Genomic DNA, 21,074 nt, shown 5'->3' with positions numbered 1-21,074 from the left:
ATATGTATGCTGACGACATGCTGCTTCATCTCTGCCAAGAAAGATCTGAAGCTAATTAATAAGTAAGCATCATCATTACTAAAAGCCTAATGAAAATTGTCTGCACCTAAACTGCCTTTACCTTAATGGTACAAAGACAAAAATCCTGTCATTTCCCTTTGTTTACCCATACACATGTGGTACTCCTCTATCAATGCAGAATGTTCTGTGGACTTCACACAAGTAGGTGAAATGACCAGGGGGGTTCTCCAAATTTTGTGGTACTATTCCACAGACTGTGGCTTAGATTTATCAAATATTCAAGCACTGCAGCAAGGCACCTTGCTGTGATGCATGAAAGGGACAGGTCAGGAGTGTGCTGTATTTACCATTATATGGCTTTTTACTGTTCTCTACTGGCCTCGCACACAAACTGCTGCTTAGTGCCAATGCAGGCACCCTTGCACCATGGTGCAAATATGCCTGCTTTGTAGGTAGGATTGTTTTTGTGCAGAAAGGAACACCTTCCTGCCCAAAAACAACCCCTGAGGTTTTATCCCCTTTTGCAGCACAAGCAGAAAGAGAAAAAACAAGGAGAAATAAAGATATTTCTGGTGAGGTGAAGTAGCATTTTGATTCACTCCCAGGTCTACCACTAATGGTAAACTTGGGAATGCACCAAAATCCATAAGTGGATGCATGGGAACAGCCACTCTGCATTAATGGAATGCCTCCCTGAGGCAGAGTAAAGCAAGGCAGTGACTTGTGCTGCCTTCCCGTACTCAAGATTTACTAAGCAACGCAGGGGCATGCAAGGTGGCCTTGGTAAATCTGATCTAGGGATTATGTATTAAGTTAGCAGTGTTAACATAGCAAGTTTATATGTGTAGTTTGTGTGATGTAACATCATTTTCATGAATAAACTGTAATAATACTTCATAGCATTTAATATATTGATGAAGTAGGTACACACAGGAGACCTTTCTGGGTCTTCAAGTATTCATTTCCCACCAACAGTGGGGTGATGTGCAAAAGAGCTTTCTCAATGGTGTTGTCAAAGTTAATTGGTAATAGCTGGTAAGTGGTTCTGCGTAAGTGTCACTTCTTTATGGTCACTGGGGTTGCTTTTCGCGGCAAGGCCAGTATCTGTCACCTCTTGAAAGTTAAAGTGTCTCTAGAAAGACTAGTAAAACTCACATTCCATTACAGCACAATTTAATATGTGTTTCTATCTACAGGTTTACATCCAGGGACTGCACGCTATACAAAAATCTGTTTTCCTGCAATGTTCCTACAACCGTTTGTGAAAAAATAACATTGACTTAAACTTTACATTTTTCTTTACATATTTATTTTGAATGCCCCTCTCCTCCCCTTCTACCTTCTGCATGCCTGTTGTGTATATAAACTCCTCCAAATTGCAATCCTGTCGTGATCTCTTTCTTATAAACCATATCCCTGCAGCCTAACAATATCTATCTACTCCATCAACCTTGGCTTCTCACATAACCCCCTACCTGTCATTAATGTCCAACAAAGAAATGAGTAAATGCATAGAATAGTTTTGTTGGGAGCACAAGACTAATTCCAATAACCAGTGGCTTGACCACTAACTTTGGGCTCCCGAGTAGCGTGCTACTCTCCATAAAGCAATTCAACGGCTCGTCAGCGGTAATAAGTGCTATATAAATGCAATTTCAGAGGGCGTGGCTTGATGCCTGAGGCGACTGGCAGCGTCTGTGTGAGGCCCCGCGGGATGGGACGGAGCAGCCACACCCTGAGGCTTCGTCCATAAACCTAGTTAGGGGCTTTGGACAGAAGAGGATGTATTGACCCCCTGTGCTTTATTTCGGGACACTTGTAGTTCCATGCGACTGGTAATCTTCTATGTCGCACTCTGCATTTCTGACACGCTGACTGCGACCGCCGTCTTGAATGCAGTGCTCCCCCTTATGACTCCTGGTGAGAAGAATTCTGCTCATATCTGTTCACGATGGAATCACCTTTTCAGTAACCAAATTAAATCACATATGGGGCCTTAGCAACACATGGAACCTCATGAATGATCATTTCTCTGCAAATTCAGCTAAATGCTCGCTATTTTGTTATCCTGCTTTGCTCCTGTCAGGAAAATGCGTAAGAGCCTGTTTGTGAAATTCTTTTATTTTTTCTGAGGTTGCACTTCACCTCCTGCTGTTGAACTATTGTGCTTGATGTTTGAACTACATCCTATTTCAAGTTCATTCAACTTACTTTTTTACTCGGCATGGTTTTGTATTTAAGGGAGCATAGCTACATTTATTTATCTTGTTTTTGCACAACTGAACCTCATTGCATCATCTCCTTTACTTTCTTATGGGAAGACTGAGAAAGCTAGGGCCCCCTACGTCACGTACCATGTACACTTTTATTAAGAATTCCAGAATCTTCTCTGAATTTTCTAAAACGGAAGAGTCATTAGCATCTATTTCCAAAGCCTCCTCTTCGTCGAGCATTGGCGCCTCTTCTCCTGTATCTTTAGATATGCTATTGGAGGAGATATGGGCGCTTTGTCCCTTCATGGAAGATACATCTACCAAACTTCAATTCTTAACTGAAAATTGGTCTCAGATGAACGAAAGCTTTACCACAGTGGAGCACAGTGTTTCCTCCTTTGCTCAGACAAATGAGAGAGTTAACAGATTTCATTACTGCAGCAACAGGTTGAGGATTTGAAAAATAGAAATAGAAGAAATAATCTTTGTATTTATGGCCTACCGGAAGGCGCAGAGGGCTCAGACCCTCTATTTTTCTTCAAATCCTTACTCCCTAAACTTTTGCACCTACCTGAAGGAACTTTGCTCGATATTCAACACGCTCACAGGCTTGGTCATCAACGTGCAGACACCTCCTCTTCTCGAAGACCAAGAGGGGTCATCATGCATTTCCTCGAATACACAGATATTCTCAAAGTGCTTTCAGTGGCTAAATACATTCAACTTGTTTCATGGTCTGGCTCTATATTATTTTATGCTCAGGACTACACCAAATCCACTGTAAATAGATGCAAAGAATTTCTGAACATGAGACCTGATCTGCGCGATACGGCCTCTTTTACCCCTGCCTTTTCAAGGTTACCTATAAAAACGACAAATTATGAGGATCCCGTTAAATTGCAGAGTTTCATCAATTCTTGCAAAGCTGACTCTATGGATTTTTCTGGAGCTTCATTTTCTCAAAATATTTGATTGGTTATTCCATTTAATATAGCAATTTCTCTTTTTGACTTCATTGTTTCTAGGTCCTAACATTTATTACATCAATTTAAAGTATTTGCCTATTTACAATTGTGTGTTTAGCCGGTTTATCTTGTTTTGTTATTGTACTTTGTATTCCCGGTTTCTTTGTTATGATGACCGTTTCTCTCTTCTTCACAGGTTTATTGATGTCCGAACCCATTATGTGCCCTTACCTTATGTGAAGTGCTGTGGTTTGTTCTCGTCTTCGTTCCGTTGAGTGTGGATGTGCCATTTGGTTCCACGTGGCCTCAACTCCCTCACCTCTTTATGATGTCTTTAGATTTAGGTATGTGGTATCTTTTATATTGTTGTGCTTTTTTTCTCTTCCCTCATTTTCTTTCTTTGTCTCACCTATCTTTCTTTAACATTCTGTATATCTTTCTTTCCCTCTTCTTGTTTAATGCTCTACACTTAGGGCCTCATGTAGGTAGCCCAATACCGGTCGGTAACGGCCGATTTTCGGTAATTATACCGTTACCGACCGGTATTTAGGCTTTTGCAATGTAGGGGGCACATTACAGGAATCGGTAATTTACCGAATCGGTAAAATTACCGATTCGGTAATTACCGAATCCTGTAATGATATGTAGGGGGAGTGTGTGGGTGTCGTGTGGAGTCGGTATTTACCACCAACTAATAGTTGGTGGTAAATGAAGAATGGCTCTGTAAATGCATTTTCAAGTGCTTACAAGTGTGCAATGTGGCAGACATACATGCCCTTAGGGCATGTATGTGTGCCACATGTGCACACATGCAGGAATCAGGGGTGCAACAGGGTGTCAATGTGACACCCTGCCACCCTTGATTGTGTTCCCCCCATTACCGAATCGGTATTTACCGATTCGGTAATGAGGCATAACTTCCCATTGATTCAATCAATGGGAAGGTATGCCTCATTACCGAATCGGTAAATACCGATTCAGTAATTACCGAATTTCTACGAATCGGTAATTTTTACCGCAGGAATACCTACATAGCATTTACCACTTCATAAATACCGAATCGGTATGATTCGGTATTTATGAAGTGGTAAATGCCAGGCCACCTACATGAGGCCCTTAATCCTTTACCAATTCTTCTTAGTTCCCCTTTCCTGCCTTACTTCTTGCTCTCATGGATGGCTTGTCATTTATTCTGTTTTATACTTGTTCATGGTTTGTTTAGTCCCACATTTGTTTGTTTTCTCAACATTATTTATATGACTTTGAAGATCGTTTCATGGAATGTCAGGGGTTTGAATTGCCCCATCAAAAAACCACGTGTCCTAACTCATCTCTCTAAATTGGGAGCCGAAGTTGCTCTTATACAAGAATCTAATTTAACAGCCACAGAATCTATGCAATTGAAGAGAGTTTGGGTTGGAGATGTTTTCTTCTCACCTGGAGATGGTAAACGTAATGGTGTAATAACACTTTGTCACATATCACTTACTGTTAAATTGCTTTCCCAACTCTCTGACGAGGATGGAAGATGGCTATATACTAAATTGCTGATTGGAAATGCTCCAGTTCCTTTATTTAATATTCACGCTCCTACTTTTAGTGATCCTTCGTTTTGGTTATCCCTTTCTCAACAACTCTCATCGTGTTTTGATGATAATTTTATCCTTGCTGGGGACTGTAATCAAATTGTAGATCCATTTATAGATCGTCATTCATCAGTTTATTTTAAGCGGCACAAAATGCATAACATGTTCCTTCAGACCTTCCAGCAATATAAACTCATAGAAGCTTGGAGACTTTGTAATCCCACTACAAGAGAATATACTTTTTACTCTCCAGCTCATCAGACTCAATCCTGAATTGATTATTTTTTTGTTTCTCATGTCATTTCCCCATCATTAAGAGGTGCAGAAATTGGTTCCATTTTAATTTCAGATCACACTCCCATCTTCAGTCAATTGGATATAGCACCTAAACCCAGCGTTCCCAGGAGATGGTGTTTTAATAACTCACTCTTATTAGACGCCAAATTTACCTCCTCTTTTACTTCCTACTTCCATAAATATTTCTCCTTAAACCAATCTGATATGATCCCCTTCCATGTATTTGGGATGCTTTCAATCAGCCGCAAGAGATTTTATTCTTGGCTTTGTTTCTAGGAAACATAAAGAATTCATGCAAAGTCACTGGTGATCTGTTAGCTGAGATAAAGAGACTGGAGCATTCTTATTACACTTCAAAATCCAAGCAATCTCTGTCTCATCTTGTTAAGACAAAGTTCTAATTTAATAAGGAATCGACTGAAAATGCATCACTTTATTTGTTAAAATCTAGTGCTAAGTTTTATGGAGGACAGAATACGGAGGGTAAGCTTTTAGCAAGCTATTTAAAAGTTAAACATAATAAATTTGATATTAACTGTATTATGGATGAACAAAACACACTGCAATCAAATGTTTCAGAAATAATAAATGAATTCCCCTCTCCTACAAGTCACTTTGCACACCTCAAAAGGTTCCCTCGCATTCTCATATTGCACAGTTCCCTGACAACACTCATCGTACCCAAGACACTCAAATAGATTTTGCTCCTTTAGAAACAGACATCTCTCAACAAGAACTTCTTGCTGCTTTGCTCTCTCTAAAGAAAGATAAAGCTCCAGGACCGGATGGTTTTAAAATGGAATTCTTTGCACACTTTGCTTCATTACTCCTTCGCAAATTACTCACTTCCTTAATTCATTTTCACATGCGGATGAATATTCTGGATCCTTTCTGGAGGCTCTAATATGTCTAATTCCTAAGGATAGCAAAGATTTAAAATATTGTAAAAATTATAGGCTTATCTACCTTGTCAACATAGATTACAACATTTTCTCTAAGGCATTGGCTTTACGTTTGGAGGCTTTCCTTGCCCAATTATTCGGTGCAGAACAATCTGGATTTGTAAAAGGTCATATTATTTTGGATAACACTCGCTTTTTTTTTTACATCCTTTCTAAATCCTCTCATTTATCCCATTCATTAGCTGCTAAAGCTTTAGATGCAGAGAAATCTTTTGATAGGGTCAATTGGTCGTACCTCTTCCAAACGCTTAAATGGTTCGGTTTTGGCTCAAAGATCATCTCTTTGATTTCAATTCTTTATTCCAACCCCATGCAGCCGTCTATGTAAACGGCAATACATCTTCGTACTTTGATCTGAAAAGGGGCGGGCATCAGGGATGCACTTTATCTCCATTCCTTTTCAACTTAGCTTTGGAGCATTTTTTGTCCAGATTGGGTCAAAATAATGATATAAAAGTATTTGAAGTGAAGGACACCCAAGTTAAGCTGGCTGCCTATGCCGATGATATTTTATTATTAATTTCAAACCCACATTCCTCTATCCCAGCCTTTTCACATGAAGTGGAGCTTTTTGCTTCTCTCTCCAGTTACAAACTAAACAAAGACAAGTGTGAAATACTCATCTTAACTAAATATACTTTTAAAGGTGATTTCAGTGCCTCAAATGTTTCCTGGAATTCTCAGCATATAAATATTTGGGACTCTTTTTCACCCCTTTACGTTCAACTACAATCTCTTTGTGTATGGAGAAATGCATACAAAAAATCTCCACAATAACAACTAGGTGGCATCCCTTATATCTCTCCTGGTGGGTTCGCTTGGATACTATTAAAATGATGCTCTCCCCTATTATTTTATACACTCTCTCTAATATTCCAGTTCCTATTCCTTAAAAAAGTTTTTATTTAAATTCTATACTTTCATCATTCTTGTGGAATAAAAATAAATCTCGCATGTCACTGTTTAGATTAATAAAGCCCAAATCAGAAGGTGGAGTGAATTATCCTGATTTTCCTAATTATCACAAATCCTTCTTACTTCGTCAAGCTTCCAGATAGCTAGATGACTCTCTGTTAGATTGCCCTCGTTGGTTAGACCTCGAACGTAAATTCCTTTTTCATTTAAAGAGTATATTTCTTTCTCCTGTAGACCACAATTTGTATCTACCCCTATTATTAAACACACTTGTAAACTTCTAGACTCTGGTCCACTGTGACCTCCTGCCGATCCAACCTCCTTTCTTAATTCCTCTTTATGGCATAGCAAAGCCATACTAATTCATGGGAAATATATTTACTGGAAATCTTGGAGACAAAAGGGCCTAATTTGGGTATGTCAACTTTTTTTCAGAATATTGTTATATCTTTCTCCAGAGCTAGCCAACTCTTTGACTTACCTTCGTCTTTTCATTCTAAATATAACCTTCTTTGGCAGGCTCTACTCAATGCTTATACTCAAGTTACTTCCCACTCTCCTTCCAGTCCCTCTCCTACTGACAAATTACATAATCTCCTATATTCCTCCCCTAAAGCCTCCATTGTTTATGCTCACCTGCGCTTATCACCTTCGGTTAGACAAAAAACTAAAGTGGAACTCGCCTGGGAAGAGGACCTTGGGGCAGATTGGTCAATTCTTATGCGGAATAAAATTTGGACCAAGATCAGAAAATCCTGTAGAGCCATGAGCACTACTCAAACATTCTGGCAGATTTATGTTGCACTTGCGCCACTTTTGCGCCGCCGTTGCGTCACTTTTGTGACGCAGCAGTGGCACAAATCCTGCGCCATGGTGCGGGGCATTTACAAACGTGACGCATCTCCCAGATGCGTCACGTTGTAAAGCCCTGCGCCACATGTAGGCGTTCCAGGGCAGGTGGGGGCATTCCGGCGCAGGAACGCCTCCTAAAAGTGGCTGAGTGAAATCTACAAGCTTTCACTCAGTCACTTTTAGGCCCATGCTGCGTCAAAACCCTGCGCCTACTTGAAGCAGGCGTAAGGATTGACGCAGCATTGTACAGATAGGGCCCCCAGATCATTGCTGGAGCTGCGTCGCGCTTGCGACGCAACTCCAGCAATGCGCCACTTTTCGGCACAGATGCGTCACGCATCTGTGCCGTTTTTGCCCCATGGTGCGCCGCATTATAAATGCGGCGCATCCATGGTGGCGCAGCTGTGGCGCATAATAACTGGCGCATCCCTGCTGATATGCAGGGATGCGCCAGTCGTCATAAATCTGCCCGATCGTTTTTTATTTATAATAGGCTTTTATTTCATCCGGTTCTATTGAATAAGAGACACACTGACATTCCTGACATTTGTTGGTCTTGCTCTTCCCCATCTGCTGATTTGAAAGACCTCCTTTTCACCTGTACGCAATTTTTTTGGTCCCAGATTAACTCAATCTTGGTTCTAATTTCTCTTTTTCCGATATTCATTTATTTCTAGGAAGTTTATCACTGATTTGGGAGGATTATACTTACAACGTAAAGATTATTGATTTAGTGTTAGCTGTTGCATTTCAACAGATCACTAAAAAATGGAAGGATTTGAATCAATTATCGTTTCAGGCATGGTGGTCTGTCATGTGTTAGAAATCATAGACTTGACACAGCTTTTGTTCATCTTATTCATTTTGCTATAAAACATTTGAATCTATGGTCACCAGTTACACTGTTCATTGATGCTAGTGCTAAGCGCTATGTTTCCCTAATACCTATTTAGCAAGAAGTTGTCCAGCCTCCGTGACATTCCTCCTTTTGATATCATATTGTCATATCTCTGTTTATTTCATTTTCATATGATTTGAAAATATACTACCTTATTGCTTATAATGCTATCTTGTTGTACTGCCATTCCGTTACAGCCATGATTGTATATTTTATTTTCGTTGTATTTATCTCCCTTTTTCCTTCTCTTTTGTATATATATTTTGTTCTTCATATTTTGTCATTTTTACTCTTTGTCCTTCAATAAACTTCCTTTTTCAACTCGATAACTGCAATTTCAATACAGTTCAATACAGTATGCAGCAGGCTGCTCTTTTTCCTGATCTACTAACAAACCCAATATTTTCACAATTTAATTCACAAGCACTCTGTTCGTGATCTACAGCAGCCAATATATTCCACTCTGTATTACATCTTCCGCAGGAGGTGCTCCGCTATCTAACTGTCTTGATCTTGAGTATCTTCTTGATACACATGCAGTTTGGTCAGTCATGGGTTACACATACGTCCCAGTGAAGTTTGGAGCACTATCCACTAGTGTTCAATTAAAAAAAAGTCTGCTAGAGAGGAAAATATTCTAGAAGTAAGGTTTATTTTTCATATTCTGCAAGAGTTCTCTAAAATCATAGGGAATCAAAGACAAGCCAAAGTAAGCATTTTATACACATTGTAGATGGTCATTACAGACGCCCAAATAGAGAACAGGCATGGGTATTCAAAGCTGAGTCACCATCATCGAAACAACCAGACAGACTAGTGATAGTTGGCAAGTCTGGGTGTTATTTTGTTAACGAATCATTAAAAACAGAAGGCAAGATTTCTTGAAATCATTTATTCATATATTGTATGCAGTGATACTCATTAGGGGCTAAGGGTGTTGATTTGATTCCAGAACAGTGACATGCAGTTTAGCTTGAATGAAACATTTTAGGCAGCAACTACTTAAACCAACTTACAATAAAAAAGAGTAACTCTCCATTGACCATAACAGTAATTTGCAATATCAATTCTATCTTAGTCTAGCGCACAGGTCAGCTTGAATTTTCTTCATGGAGCTTTTGGTAGCAGCACGCCTGACATTTCTGATGTCTTGTCTACACTTTTTCTTTTCCTTTTCTAGAGCATCTATAAGTTGGTTACACAACCTATTTTTGATTTTCTCTAGTTTTGCCATTGTATCCTCATCTTTTTGATCTAAAATGTCTTTGTACTTCGAAGAATTATACTTGACCACTTTTAGCATCCTATCAGTCTTTTCTTGCAACTCTTTCTGTAGTGTTTGTTTGTAGTCCTGCTCCAATGTTTCAAGTTTCTTTTCAAACATATCAATGTACTCTTTTATCAGCTCGGCCTCTCTCTCTTTCACTATCTTCTCTGCGTTGGCATACATTGCATTGGTGTAGCATCTGCCATCATTCTGCTTCACCATGTTGTCAATCATCCTGATCAGATCATCTACTTGCTTTTGACTTGCTTCTCCTTCTAGCCTGTTGTTAAAGGCACAGTATCGGCCTCCACACATCCTGATCAGCTCCTTGAGATCTTTATTGCCCTCATTAACATACTGTTCCATCGTTCTATTATCACTCTCTATCCGATCCCTTCCATTGAACAAGACGATCATGTATTCTGCCGCCTGTCTTCCAAATAAATCTTGAATCTTCTGGAAAGCCATCTTTTCTTCGTCTGTGAAGCGGCCGGTCTGTAGCACCAGCAGTATAGCGTGAGGTCCAGGCAAGGACTCTGTAATACTACGCCCCAGCTCCCTGACTACGTTCTTGTCTGAGAGATCTGTGTCAAATAAACCTGGGGTGTCTACAACCACAATCTTTCTGTTATTATATTTTCGTTCATGCCTTTCACATTGCTTGGTTTCTGAATTTGAAGAGTTGCTTGAAGCAAACTTTTTCTTGCCCAGGATTGTGTTCCCGGCTGTACTTTTGCCAGCTCCAGTTTTACCCAAAAGTATAATCCTGAGTTCCAATTTTGCGCTGTCATATTCTGCATCTATTTTACCTGTTGAAGACATGGAAAAATAATTATTTTCAATTCCACCAAATGAAACAACATTTTTTGTTTTTTGATTGCTCTCTCTCTCTCTCTCTCTCTCTCTCTCATAGTAGTTGAAGCCTGGATTGTTGAAAGCACCTGTGAAGACAATGATGCGGCCCTGAACTCTGAACACTAGTGTAGGATCAGTGTCGTCAACATTTCGATATCCTAATCCACAATCTCTTTTTCTCTTCTGCCTCTCATCAGGACATAAGGTAATGTGAGAGGTAGATGGTGGTCGAGGAAAAACAGTGAGCCTTCCCCTTCCTCCTCCCAAGGGTCACAGAGTGAGTGATCAGCTGAAGTCGCATGAGCCATGAAAGGGGATGGGAATCCTCTTGAGCTCATGTCTCCATACATGCCAACATTTTCAAACTGAGAAGTGGGAGATTTTGAAAAAATAACATGAAAAATGCATTTTCCCCATTGGTTATTTTCAAGCAGAGGCCTTTGTAGGTGAGAGACGCCTAAAATAAGACTATTTTTGGCTTAAAAATCAGGAGTCTCCTACCTCAATCGGGTCTATTGGCATGTGTGTGTGTCTGACTGTGACATGCTAAATGAAGAGAAGTAATTCTGTCTTTGTTAGTTTCTGCTGGAGCTGTCAATGTGGCTGTAACTGACAAACACGGAATAGTAAAAGACCATCCATGACCATTTTGAATTCTGGGCCTTCTTCACTGCTTTATTTTCATTAGGACATACTCTTTAGAGCCGTCTATTAACCAGAAATTAAAGTCCAGATTTGTTGCTATTGGTGCTTGCTGGCAGCCTAGGCTAATCACACCTTAAATATCTAGATTTCAAAAGCAGAAAGTTGTCAGAGCCATGTTGGGATGCTATCATTGCTCCCCTGGACATGAAATTATATTTCCAGTTTAGGGTTGGCGCTCTGCCCCTTAAAACATTCTCTCAAAAATAGGCCCCAATTGGAGATTCTGTATGGCCAATTAGTAAATTTCTACAGATTTGATTGGTCTTGCCTGCCCAAGTTACATCATTCCCTAGTAAGAAATGGATTAAACCATTATGCAGTCAACTAAGGACTTCTAGCAGTGGGGTTGCACTCAGAATTTCTCAGGTCAGACCGTTAGCTCACTCATGCATGTGCTATTGCCCAATTTTGGGGTGGATTTGGGTAATCAGAGCTAGGGGAATGAGGGAGCACTAAATAAACTTAACTGTCTTTGATTACCTTGTTTGTATAATCTTTTCTAATGGCCATGATGAATGATATAGTCAATTTTTTGTCTATTCAAGATTTGTTTCTATTAAATGGATGTATTATGTAGTCGTCCTTCTTATTTTTTATTCAATTTACTACGAGTCTACATTGGGGTCTGAGAAGTTGACCTCTGTATTATTGTGTACGCTTAGGAAGTTCCATTCCTATATGGTGCGATGCTAGGGTTCTCATACCTGAATGAATTCATATGCTGACTACATATATTTTATCGTACATATTTTTATCTTATAATCTTTTTTCTTTTGCTTTTTAATTGCTTTTATGACTGAAATGTTGAATGAAGCGTATTAGATCGCTAATAGTATATTATAGTATTATAGTATAGTATATTATAAAGTAAGACGTGTTTTTACATGTCCTGACAGTACAAAATCCATATTGTTGTTTTTTTCTCATTGAAAGGCTAGTAGCTCAATTTTTGAATCTGGCTCCTTATTACGATGCTTCAAGGTATGAAACAAATTGTTGTATTGAAACTGACTTGACTGAAGGCAAATTGAATGTACGGTTTGTCCAAATGGTAACTTCAGAAGATTGCCACTGTTGTCCAAAGATTTTTAGTGACTGTTTACAGCTGCACACAAGTTTCTATACTTGAGACAGCCTTCTGCCCTACTGGGGAGAAGTGTAAACGGCTCTCAGGAAGGCACACAAAGGATCTGCCAAGGCAGGAAGTATGACCTCCTCCTAGCAGGAAGTTCAAACAGGGTGTGAGCCCAAATGGTAGTTATACACAAACAGGGCTGCTCTTTCATTCTTGCAGGTGAGTTAGCATTGAAGACAGAGAGGCAGAAGCTTTTATAAAACTGGTTCTAGGGGAGTGTAGCTCCCAGGTAGCCAGACTTCTGGGTTGTGCTAGTAAGCTTCCATCACCAAGAGAATAGTTTTGCCATGTTGGACTGAATAATGTACCCTGGGATGGATAGATGCCACACTTCACAGGAAGTTGTCATCAAGAAGGAGGGATCAAGTAGCCTGATTAATTAGTTAGCCACCACAGTCCCGGGGGATACACGCTGGACATAAAAGTGGCAGCCCTAATACCCAGACCTCAGATCATGTCTGTACTGAAGAGTGGACAAGGAAGGACTGCCGGGCTGCTCCCTGACTCAGCAAAGAGAGGCTGAACCAAGACTGGACTACACCTGTGCTCCTTAGACAATTAAAAAGGGCACTGCGCCTGTGGTAGGGGTGGGCAGTAAATTCCGTTCCGCTCACGGAATTTGTGAAATTTTGCCAATTCTGTGTTCCGCGGGGAACGCGGAATTGCCAAAAGTTCCGCGATCTGCAGGCGGAACGGAATTTATTATGATCATGGTGAGACTGGAGTAGAGGTATTGCACAAAACTGTGGCATCTTCGTGGAAAAGTAGGCGGGGCAGGATTCATTCTGGCACGATGCGCCTGTCACAAAAATTAAACCTCAACAGGAAGCACTTACAGCAGGTGCCCGAGTTAAAGCTCAAATTCGGTAACGCAATAATCAGCCCTACAAAATCGTGAGCTCGGTCAAGGCTGGGCAGGTGTGCTTTCTCTACCGTGGAAAAATTAGCCATGAGGCTTGATGGAAGTCTTTGCATCCATGACTTTCTCGAGTGCAATCACTGTGTAGTTCCTGTGACCAGGAGCTTCTTTCTCCTCATCCTCTGCACTGATCGGTCTCTGACCTTAAACAAGAGGCATGTGTGAACTCGCATAGAAGCCCAGCCCCACACACACTAGCGGTATGCAACGTCTTCCCGCCCTTTACCCACTATAATGGACAGCTCACTCAAGGGACCCCGGTGCCTTTCGGCGCTGTGATAAAGTTACAGACACACATGGTCACTGAAGACAACTCTTCTCTTCTGGCACTCTTTTATGCAGCTGTAGTGTAGGAAAGAAAGGCACTATACATTTACCCAATGAGGTAGCACTTACTGATTAGCCAGTAGTACTCCAGTTGAGTAGAGGTATTGCACAAAACGGTGGCATCTTCGTGGATAAATATGCTGGGCAGGATTCATTCTGGCACCATGCTCTGAGTCCTGTCACAAAAATTAAACCTCAACAGGAAGCACTTACAGCAGGTGCCCGAGTTGAAGCTCAAATTCGGTAATGCATTAATTGGCCCCAAAAAATCGTGAGCTCGGTCGAGGCTGGGCAGGTGTGCTTTCTCTCCATATCTACTGTGGAAAAATTAGCTGTGATGCTTGGTGGAGGTCTTCGCATCCATGACTTTCTTGAGTGCAATCCCCGTGTAGTTCTTGTGACCAGGAGGTTCTTTTTCCTCATCTGCTGCTCTGATCGGTCTCTTACCTTAAACAAGAGGCATGTTGTGAACTCGCATAGAAGCCCCGCCCCACACACACTAGCGGTATGCAACGTCTTCCCGCCCTTTACCCACTATGATGGACAGCTCACTCAAGCGACCCCGGCGCCTCTCGGCGCGGTGGCAAAGTTACAGACACACATGGTCACTGGAGACAACTCTTTTCTTCTGGCCCTCCTTCACGCAGCTGTTGTGAAGGAAAGAAAGGCACTATACAATTACCCAACAAGGTAGAACTTACTGATTAGCCAGTAGTACTCCAGTTGAGTAGAGGTATTGCACAAAACGGTGGCATCTTCGTGGATAAATATGCTAGGCAGGATTCATTCTGGCACAATGCTCTGAGTCCTGTCACAAAAATTAAACCTCAACAGGAAGCACTTACAGCAGGTGCCCGAGTTAAAGCTCAAATTCAGTAACGCATTAATCAGCTCTAAAAAATCGTGAGCTCGGTCGAGGCTGGGCAGGTGTGCTTTCTCTCCATATCTACTGTGGAAAAATTAGCTGTGATGCTTGATGGAGGTCTTTGCATCCATGACTTTCTCGAGCGCAATTCCCGTGTAGGTCCTGTGACCAGGAGGTTCTTTCTCCTCATCTGCTGCTCTGATTGGTCGCTGACCTTAAACAAGAGGCATGTTGTGAACTCGCATAGAAGCGCTGCTCCACACTAACTAGCGGTAGGCAACGTCTTCCCGCCCTTTACCCACTATGATGGCCAGCTCACTCAAGGGACCCCGGTGCCTTTCGGCACTGTGCCAAAGTTACAGGCTAACATGGTCACTGGAGACAACTCTTCTCTTCTGGCCCTCCTTTATGCAGCTGTAGTGTAGGAAAGAAATTTGTTGCAAGAGACAGGGGTCCCTGAAAAGTGAAAGAATAACAATGCAAATGAATATAGCCTCAATCAGTGCTATATTTACGCCAATATCCCGCCAGACAGAGGCATTTTTTAATATAAATAATGATTCAACAATGGTACATGAAATGCAAGTCAAAAGATGGCAGTGGGATACAACCCTGTATCCAAGGACCTACATATCAGACAAACTGTAAAGTACATAGAGGCTCAGGCAGTTCATGGTTGTTTCATTCAGTAAATACTTAAATGGCGAAACAACTAATATGCTAGAGGTCACCTTCACACAAAATTATATACAAGAAATACTGCGTGTAAGGCTGACAACTGTGTCGACGGTGTTTCGATCCTTATCAGGAGGATATCGGATCATCATCAGGACAAACAAATTAAATGCCTGTAAACAATTGCCTAAGAATAAACTCAGATGACGCGATGATCGTATGAAAGGCAGGAAAATCCAACTGACGGAGGGGGAGCAGTTAGGCCAGCTGGGAGACGCGTGCAGTGGCTAAAGCTACTGTCGGGATCTCTATTAAAGCCTATGGAGAATGTCGCAGTATGATTTTGCAAGATTAAAAACACTTCTAGCAGGAGTTCAAGTTCAATACTTTAGGGTTAAGCTTTTGAAGGGCCCACACCCATGAGAGTACCGAGGTACCACTGTTACCTGCCCCAGGGAAGCCGGGTGCCTAGGTCGTTTTCAATGTTGGGTCTCGGGCTGATTTTCAATGGCAAAACGTGAAGAACTGCTGCTAGCCACAAGCGTTGTCTTTGTCGTGAAGAATGAAAATGTAGATCTTGTAGAGAAGGACCTGAAAGCAGAGGGGACAGAGTCTGGGTCACGGCACAGTGACCAGGGGGCTCAAGAGAAGGAGCCCTTCAATGTCGGGTGCTTCCAGGTAGAAGAGGTGTAGCTTGGATCGTCAGCCACGGGGTCCAGGAGGCGTCAAGGAAGGCCAGCTTCTGGGGGCCACTGTCCCACAAAGGATGGGGGTCACTGCGGTGTTAGTGTCCGAATTGGATCCACTAAGCCTTGGCAACCGCAACCCACGCAAGAAACACAAAGCAGCTACTGGTGCAGACCCACGAGGTCTGAGCGAGCTCCAGCGAGGAGACTGAAGAGCAGGCCTGGAGCAACCAGGGGAACTCTTAGAATCGAAGATTGACCTCTGCTAGGGCCCACAAGTCGAGAGACAAGGGACCACAGGAGGCAGCAATTTGGCGTGCGTAAAGAAGCGCCCACGGGTCGCCGGAGCGGGCTAGGGTGTCGATCTTTGGCACAGATGATGCTGAGAGGTTGGCTCAAAAATGGGCCAAAGCACAACTTCCCCACTCATCGGGGTCGGGTGCTATGCAAGAGGTGGCCGGTGTCCTGGGGTATTGGGGATCTCGGCACCCACGGGGTCCATGGTGCTGAGCTTTGCTGTGCACACTCACAGGCCTCTGTGATGTTTGGAAACCCACCTCAAGGTAGGAAAGAGTCGTCGATGTCCGAAGGAGCAGCGAGGTTCCAACTGGGTCACTTGCAATGTTTCAGGTGCCTGCCAAGCAGGGGGGTAACTCCTTTAACCCAAGGGAGATTTCTTCCTTTAGCTGTGCGGCAGCAAGTCGAAGTTCAACACTGTGAAGTTCAAGAATAATCTGAGGCTCTGGAGACCCAGTATTCACCTTTATCCAAAGATTAGGGGAGGGTCCAGGTCAGAGCCCACCAATGAGAGGTCAGACGGGAAAAGGGTGGCTACACCCTCTCCCCTTTGTGTGTTTCCCACCAGGGCAGGGGACAGGATGCCCCTGAACCGGGTCCAGGTGGTGTATGCAGAATGAAGGCACTGGGGAAGCCTACGTGCAACTCTGAAAGGCATCCTATGGTGCACCCACCCAGTTCCAATCCACATAGTCTGTCTGGGGAGGTGGGAACACCTCCCTGCAACAGGATCCCTATTGTCCAGCTGCCGTGGCTGGAGTTCTGCCCAGCAACAGGCAGCCAGAGTCGTGTGGGTGGCGGGTAGCATCCATTTTGTACTACGTGTGCACTTTTAAATTGGTGTCTAAATTCTGCCGCTTTTCCCATATCGCCCCTCTAGCAGGGGGGAATCATGCCCTCAGTCCCATGGCTGGATTGGGGGTATGATTCCTACATGTTTGACACCAAACACAATATGGTTCTGTGTAGCCATTCTCAAGTTATTACGCTAACGCAATATACTTATAATGCGGTTAAGAGTATATGGTATGGCTACACTACAAGCAACCCAGCAATGGTTTTACGAAGGTTGCAGAGGGGCCCTACTCAGGAAGGGGTCCCCCCACTCACATATCTGAGCACCCTGCCTTGTAGGATTAGCAAGACCTGCTTTAGGGGCGACCTATGAGGATATATGTGTTGTATTAAGTGGGATACAGGATACCTATATCCTTGTAAGGAGTGCAAGCACCACCTTACCCAGACTACAGTAGTGGTCTAGTGGTGTCATTTGGTATGGCTGTCCCAGGGGTGGCACAATAAGTGCTACAGCCCCTGGTAGGCATCTGAAGGACCCATGCCCTGGGTACCTAGGGTACCATCTACAAGGAGCTGATAGGGTGTCCTCAGTATCCAATTGGAAGGAACCTAGGGTACTCACATCAGTTTAAAGAAGAAGCAGATAGGCTGGGGTCCTGGATAGCAGGGCCACAGCCTGGCTAAGGCCATAAAACAGTCAAAACATCAGCATAAAGTTGGGGGCAACTATGCAGTCGATGCCACTATCCTAAAGGCAGGATTCATTTTCGCACGATGCTCTGAGTCCTGTCACAAACATTAAACCTCAACAGGAAGCACTTACAGCAGGTGCCCGAGTTAAAGCTCAAATTCGGTAATGCATTAATCAACCCCAGAAAATCGTGACCTTGGTCGAGGCAGGGCAGGTGTGCTTTCTCTCCATATCTACCGTGGAAAAATTAGCTGTGATGCTTGATGGAGGTCTTTGCATCCATGACTTTCTCAAGCACAATCCCTGTGTAGTTCCTGTAACCAGGAGGTTCTTTCTCCTCATCTGCTGCTCTGATCGGTCTCTGACCTTAAACAAGAGGCATGTGGTGAACTCGCATGGAAGCCCCGCCCCACACACACTAACAGTATGCAACGTCTTCCCGTCCTTTACCCACTATGATGGACAATTCACTCAAGGGACCCCGGCGCCTTTCGGCATGGTGGCAAAGTTACAGACACACATGGTTACTGGAGACAACTCTTCTCTTCTGGCCCTCCTTTACGCAGCTGCAGTGTAGGAAAGAAAGGCACTATACATTTACCCAATGAGGTAGCAATTACTGATTAGCCAGTAGTACTCCAGTTGAGTAGAGGTATTGCACAAAATGGTGGCATCTTCGTGGATAAATATGCTGGGCAGGATTCATTCTGGCACCATGCTCTGAGTCTTGTCACAAAAATTAAACCTCAGCAGGAAGCACTTACAGCAGGTGCCCGAGTTAAAGCTGAAATTCGGTAATGCATTAATCAGCCCCAAAAAATCGTGAGCTCGGTCGAGGCTGGGCAGGTGTAATTTCTCTCCATATCTACTGTGGAAAAATTAGCTGTGATGCTTGATGGAGGTCTTAGCATCCATGACTTTCTCGAGTGCAATCCCCGTGTAGTTCCTGTGACCAGGTGGTTCTTTCTCCTCATCTGCTGCTCTGATCGGTCGCTGACCTTAAACAAGAGGCATGTTGTGAACTCGCATAGAAGCCCTGCCCCACACACACTAGCGGTATGCAACTTCTTCCTGCCTTTTACCCACTATGATGGACAGCTCACTCAAGGGACCCCGGCGCCTTTCGGCACGGTGGCAAAGTTACAGACACACATGGTCACTGGAGACAACTCTTTTCTTCTGGCCCTCCTTTACGCAGCTGTTGTGAAGGAAAGAAAGGCACTATACATTTACCCAACAAGATAGAACTTACTGATTAGCCAGTAGTACTCCAGTTGAGTAGAGGTATTGCACAAAACGGTGGCATCTTCGTGGATAAATATGCTAGGCAGGATTAATTCTGGCACAATGCTCTGAGTCCTGTCACAAAAATTAAACCTCAACAGGAAGCACTTACAGCAGCTGCCCGAGTTAAAGTTCAAATTCGGTAATGCATTAATCAGCCCCAAAAAATCGTGAGCTTGGTCAAGGCTGGGCAGGTGTGATTTCTCTCCATATCTACCGTGGAAAAATTAGCCGTGATGCTTGACGGAGTTCTTTGCAGCCATGACTTTCTCGAGTGCAATCCTCGTGTAGTTCCTGTGACCAGGAGGTTCTTTCTCCTCATCTGCTGCTCTGATCGGCTTCTGACCGTAAACGAGAGGCATGTTGTGAAATCGCATAGAAGCCCCGCCCCACACACACTAGATGTCTGCAACATCTTCCCGCCCTTTACCCACTATGATGGACAGCTCACTCAAGGAACACCGGCGCCTTTCGTCGCAGTGGCAAAGTTACAGACACACATGGTCACTGGAGACAACTCTTCTCTTCTGGCACTCCTTTATGCAGCTGTAGTGTAGGAAAGAAAGGCACTATACATTTACCCAATGAGGTTGCCCTTACTAATTAGCCAGTAGTACTCCAGTTGAGTAGAGGTATTGCACAAAACGGTGGAATCCTCTTGGATAAATATGCTGGGCAAGGTTCATTCTGGCACGATGCTCTGAGTCCTGTCAGAAAAATTAAACCTCATTCCGCGAGCTCGCGCAATTCCGCGTGCTCAAAGAGATTTTTTGCGGTTTTGTGGAACTTTGTGTAGCGCGACTACGCAAATTCCGCCCACCCCTAGCCTGTGATGCCCTACTCGAGGAAAAGTCATCCCTGAGTCAGACAGAAGGAATAACACTAAGCGTTAGTTCTCTTCCTCCTTTGGCAAGTTGGTAGCCAAGAGTGCCTGACCAGAGCTGACTGTCAAAGTGCAGCCTGGGAGACCAAGTCCTGATCATCAAAAGTTGCACCCAAGCCTGTAGGATCGGAGTGAGTCATCAGAGTGTATTTTGGTCACTCAAGTTGGAAGTTATCTCCAGTTAAATGGTACTGCAGGATTAGCTGTAGCTGGAGACCAGTAGACCATTGTCAACTGTTTTTTGACTAGACTTCAACTGGACTTAAAGGGACATCAGCCCAGGGGCCAAAGTTGCCCCACCCTGCCTTGGACCGAGAGGTAGCCCTAGAAAGCCTCCTTCACCTGATCAGCATCCTCAACATCCTTTAGCATCTTCAGCGTGATGCTTTCCTTGCATGAGGACTGCTCCATTGAAGTCTTTGATGGTTATCTCACAGAACTTGGAAATGGAGTGGAGACTGCTTTCACTGCAAGTCTCATTGACGCCTGTGACTCACCCCCTGCAGAAGTTGGTCACGAAATCAGGCCGGAGTATTTCATTTACAATTTGACAAAAGTTTTCAAAGTAAGCAATAAAAACAGTAGTTGCCAATGATTGTTTCCCGTTTAAATTAGGAGTAGTTATTTTGGATATTGTTCATTTTGGTGTCTAAATTTCATATAAATAAGTTCTGTTTTTATAAATTGGTGTCGATTTTCCTTTGTGTCGTGTTTCTTTCTTATTTAACTGTTTTGGTACTTCTAAATGCTTTGCACTTGTTTCTTTGACAAAGTCTGACAGCTCAAATTCACAGCTATCCAGGGTTATGCTAAGGTTTTGCAAACAAAGCCTTGTGGAACCCAAGATTGATTTGTAGGTTTTTTACAAAGTGAGGTCGCACACCACACCATATAATACACCGCTGTGCTCAGTATATAATTTTGTACTTGCACATTACATGCCTTTTAAGACATGGCAAAGCAGAAGCACTCTTTCTG

At 43.0% G+C, this 21,074-nt stretch overlaps 1 protein-coding gene across 6 annotated transcripts in view; it reads right to left on the bottom strand.

Annotated features, from left to right (window-relative positions):
- Positions 1-9,346: 9,346 nt before the first annotated feature.
- Positions 9,347-21,074, bottom strand: part of LOC146796134 (GTPase IMAP family member 9-like) — a 209,142-nt gene continuing 197,414 nt past the window's right edge. For 2 of the 6 annotated variants that reach the window (XM_085628520.1, XM_085628515.1), the window contains one exon: positions 9,593-10,785. In XM_085628520.1, coding sequence (XP_085484646.1) covers positions 9,779-10,785 — 1,007 coding nt within the window. In that variant the 3' untranslated portion in view covers positions 9,593-9,778. Of the gene's footprint in view, positions 10,786-21,074 lie in introns of all 6 variants that reach the window. The other 4 variants (XM_085628514.1, XM_085628518.1, XM_085628516.1 and 1 more) reach the window with 3 other exon arrangements.

The sequence above is a fragment of the Triturus cristatus genome, chromosome 10 (genome assembly GCF_964204655.1).
Source record: "Triturus cristatus chromosome 10, aTriCri1.1, whole genome shotgun sequence".
NCBI classification, from domain to species: domain Eukaryota; kingdom Metazoa; phylum Chordata; class Amphibia; order Caudata; family Salamandridae; genus Triturus; species Triturus cristatus.
The sequence above is the reverse complement of the archived record's forward strand: the minus strand, read 5'-3'. Positions and strand labels throughout refer to the sequence as shown.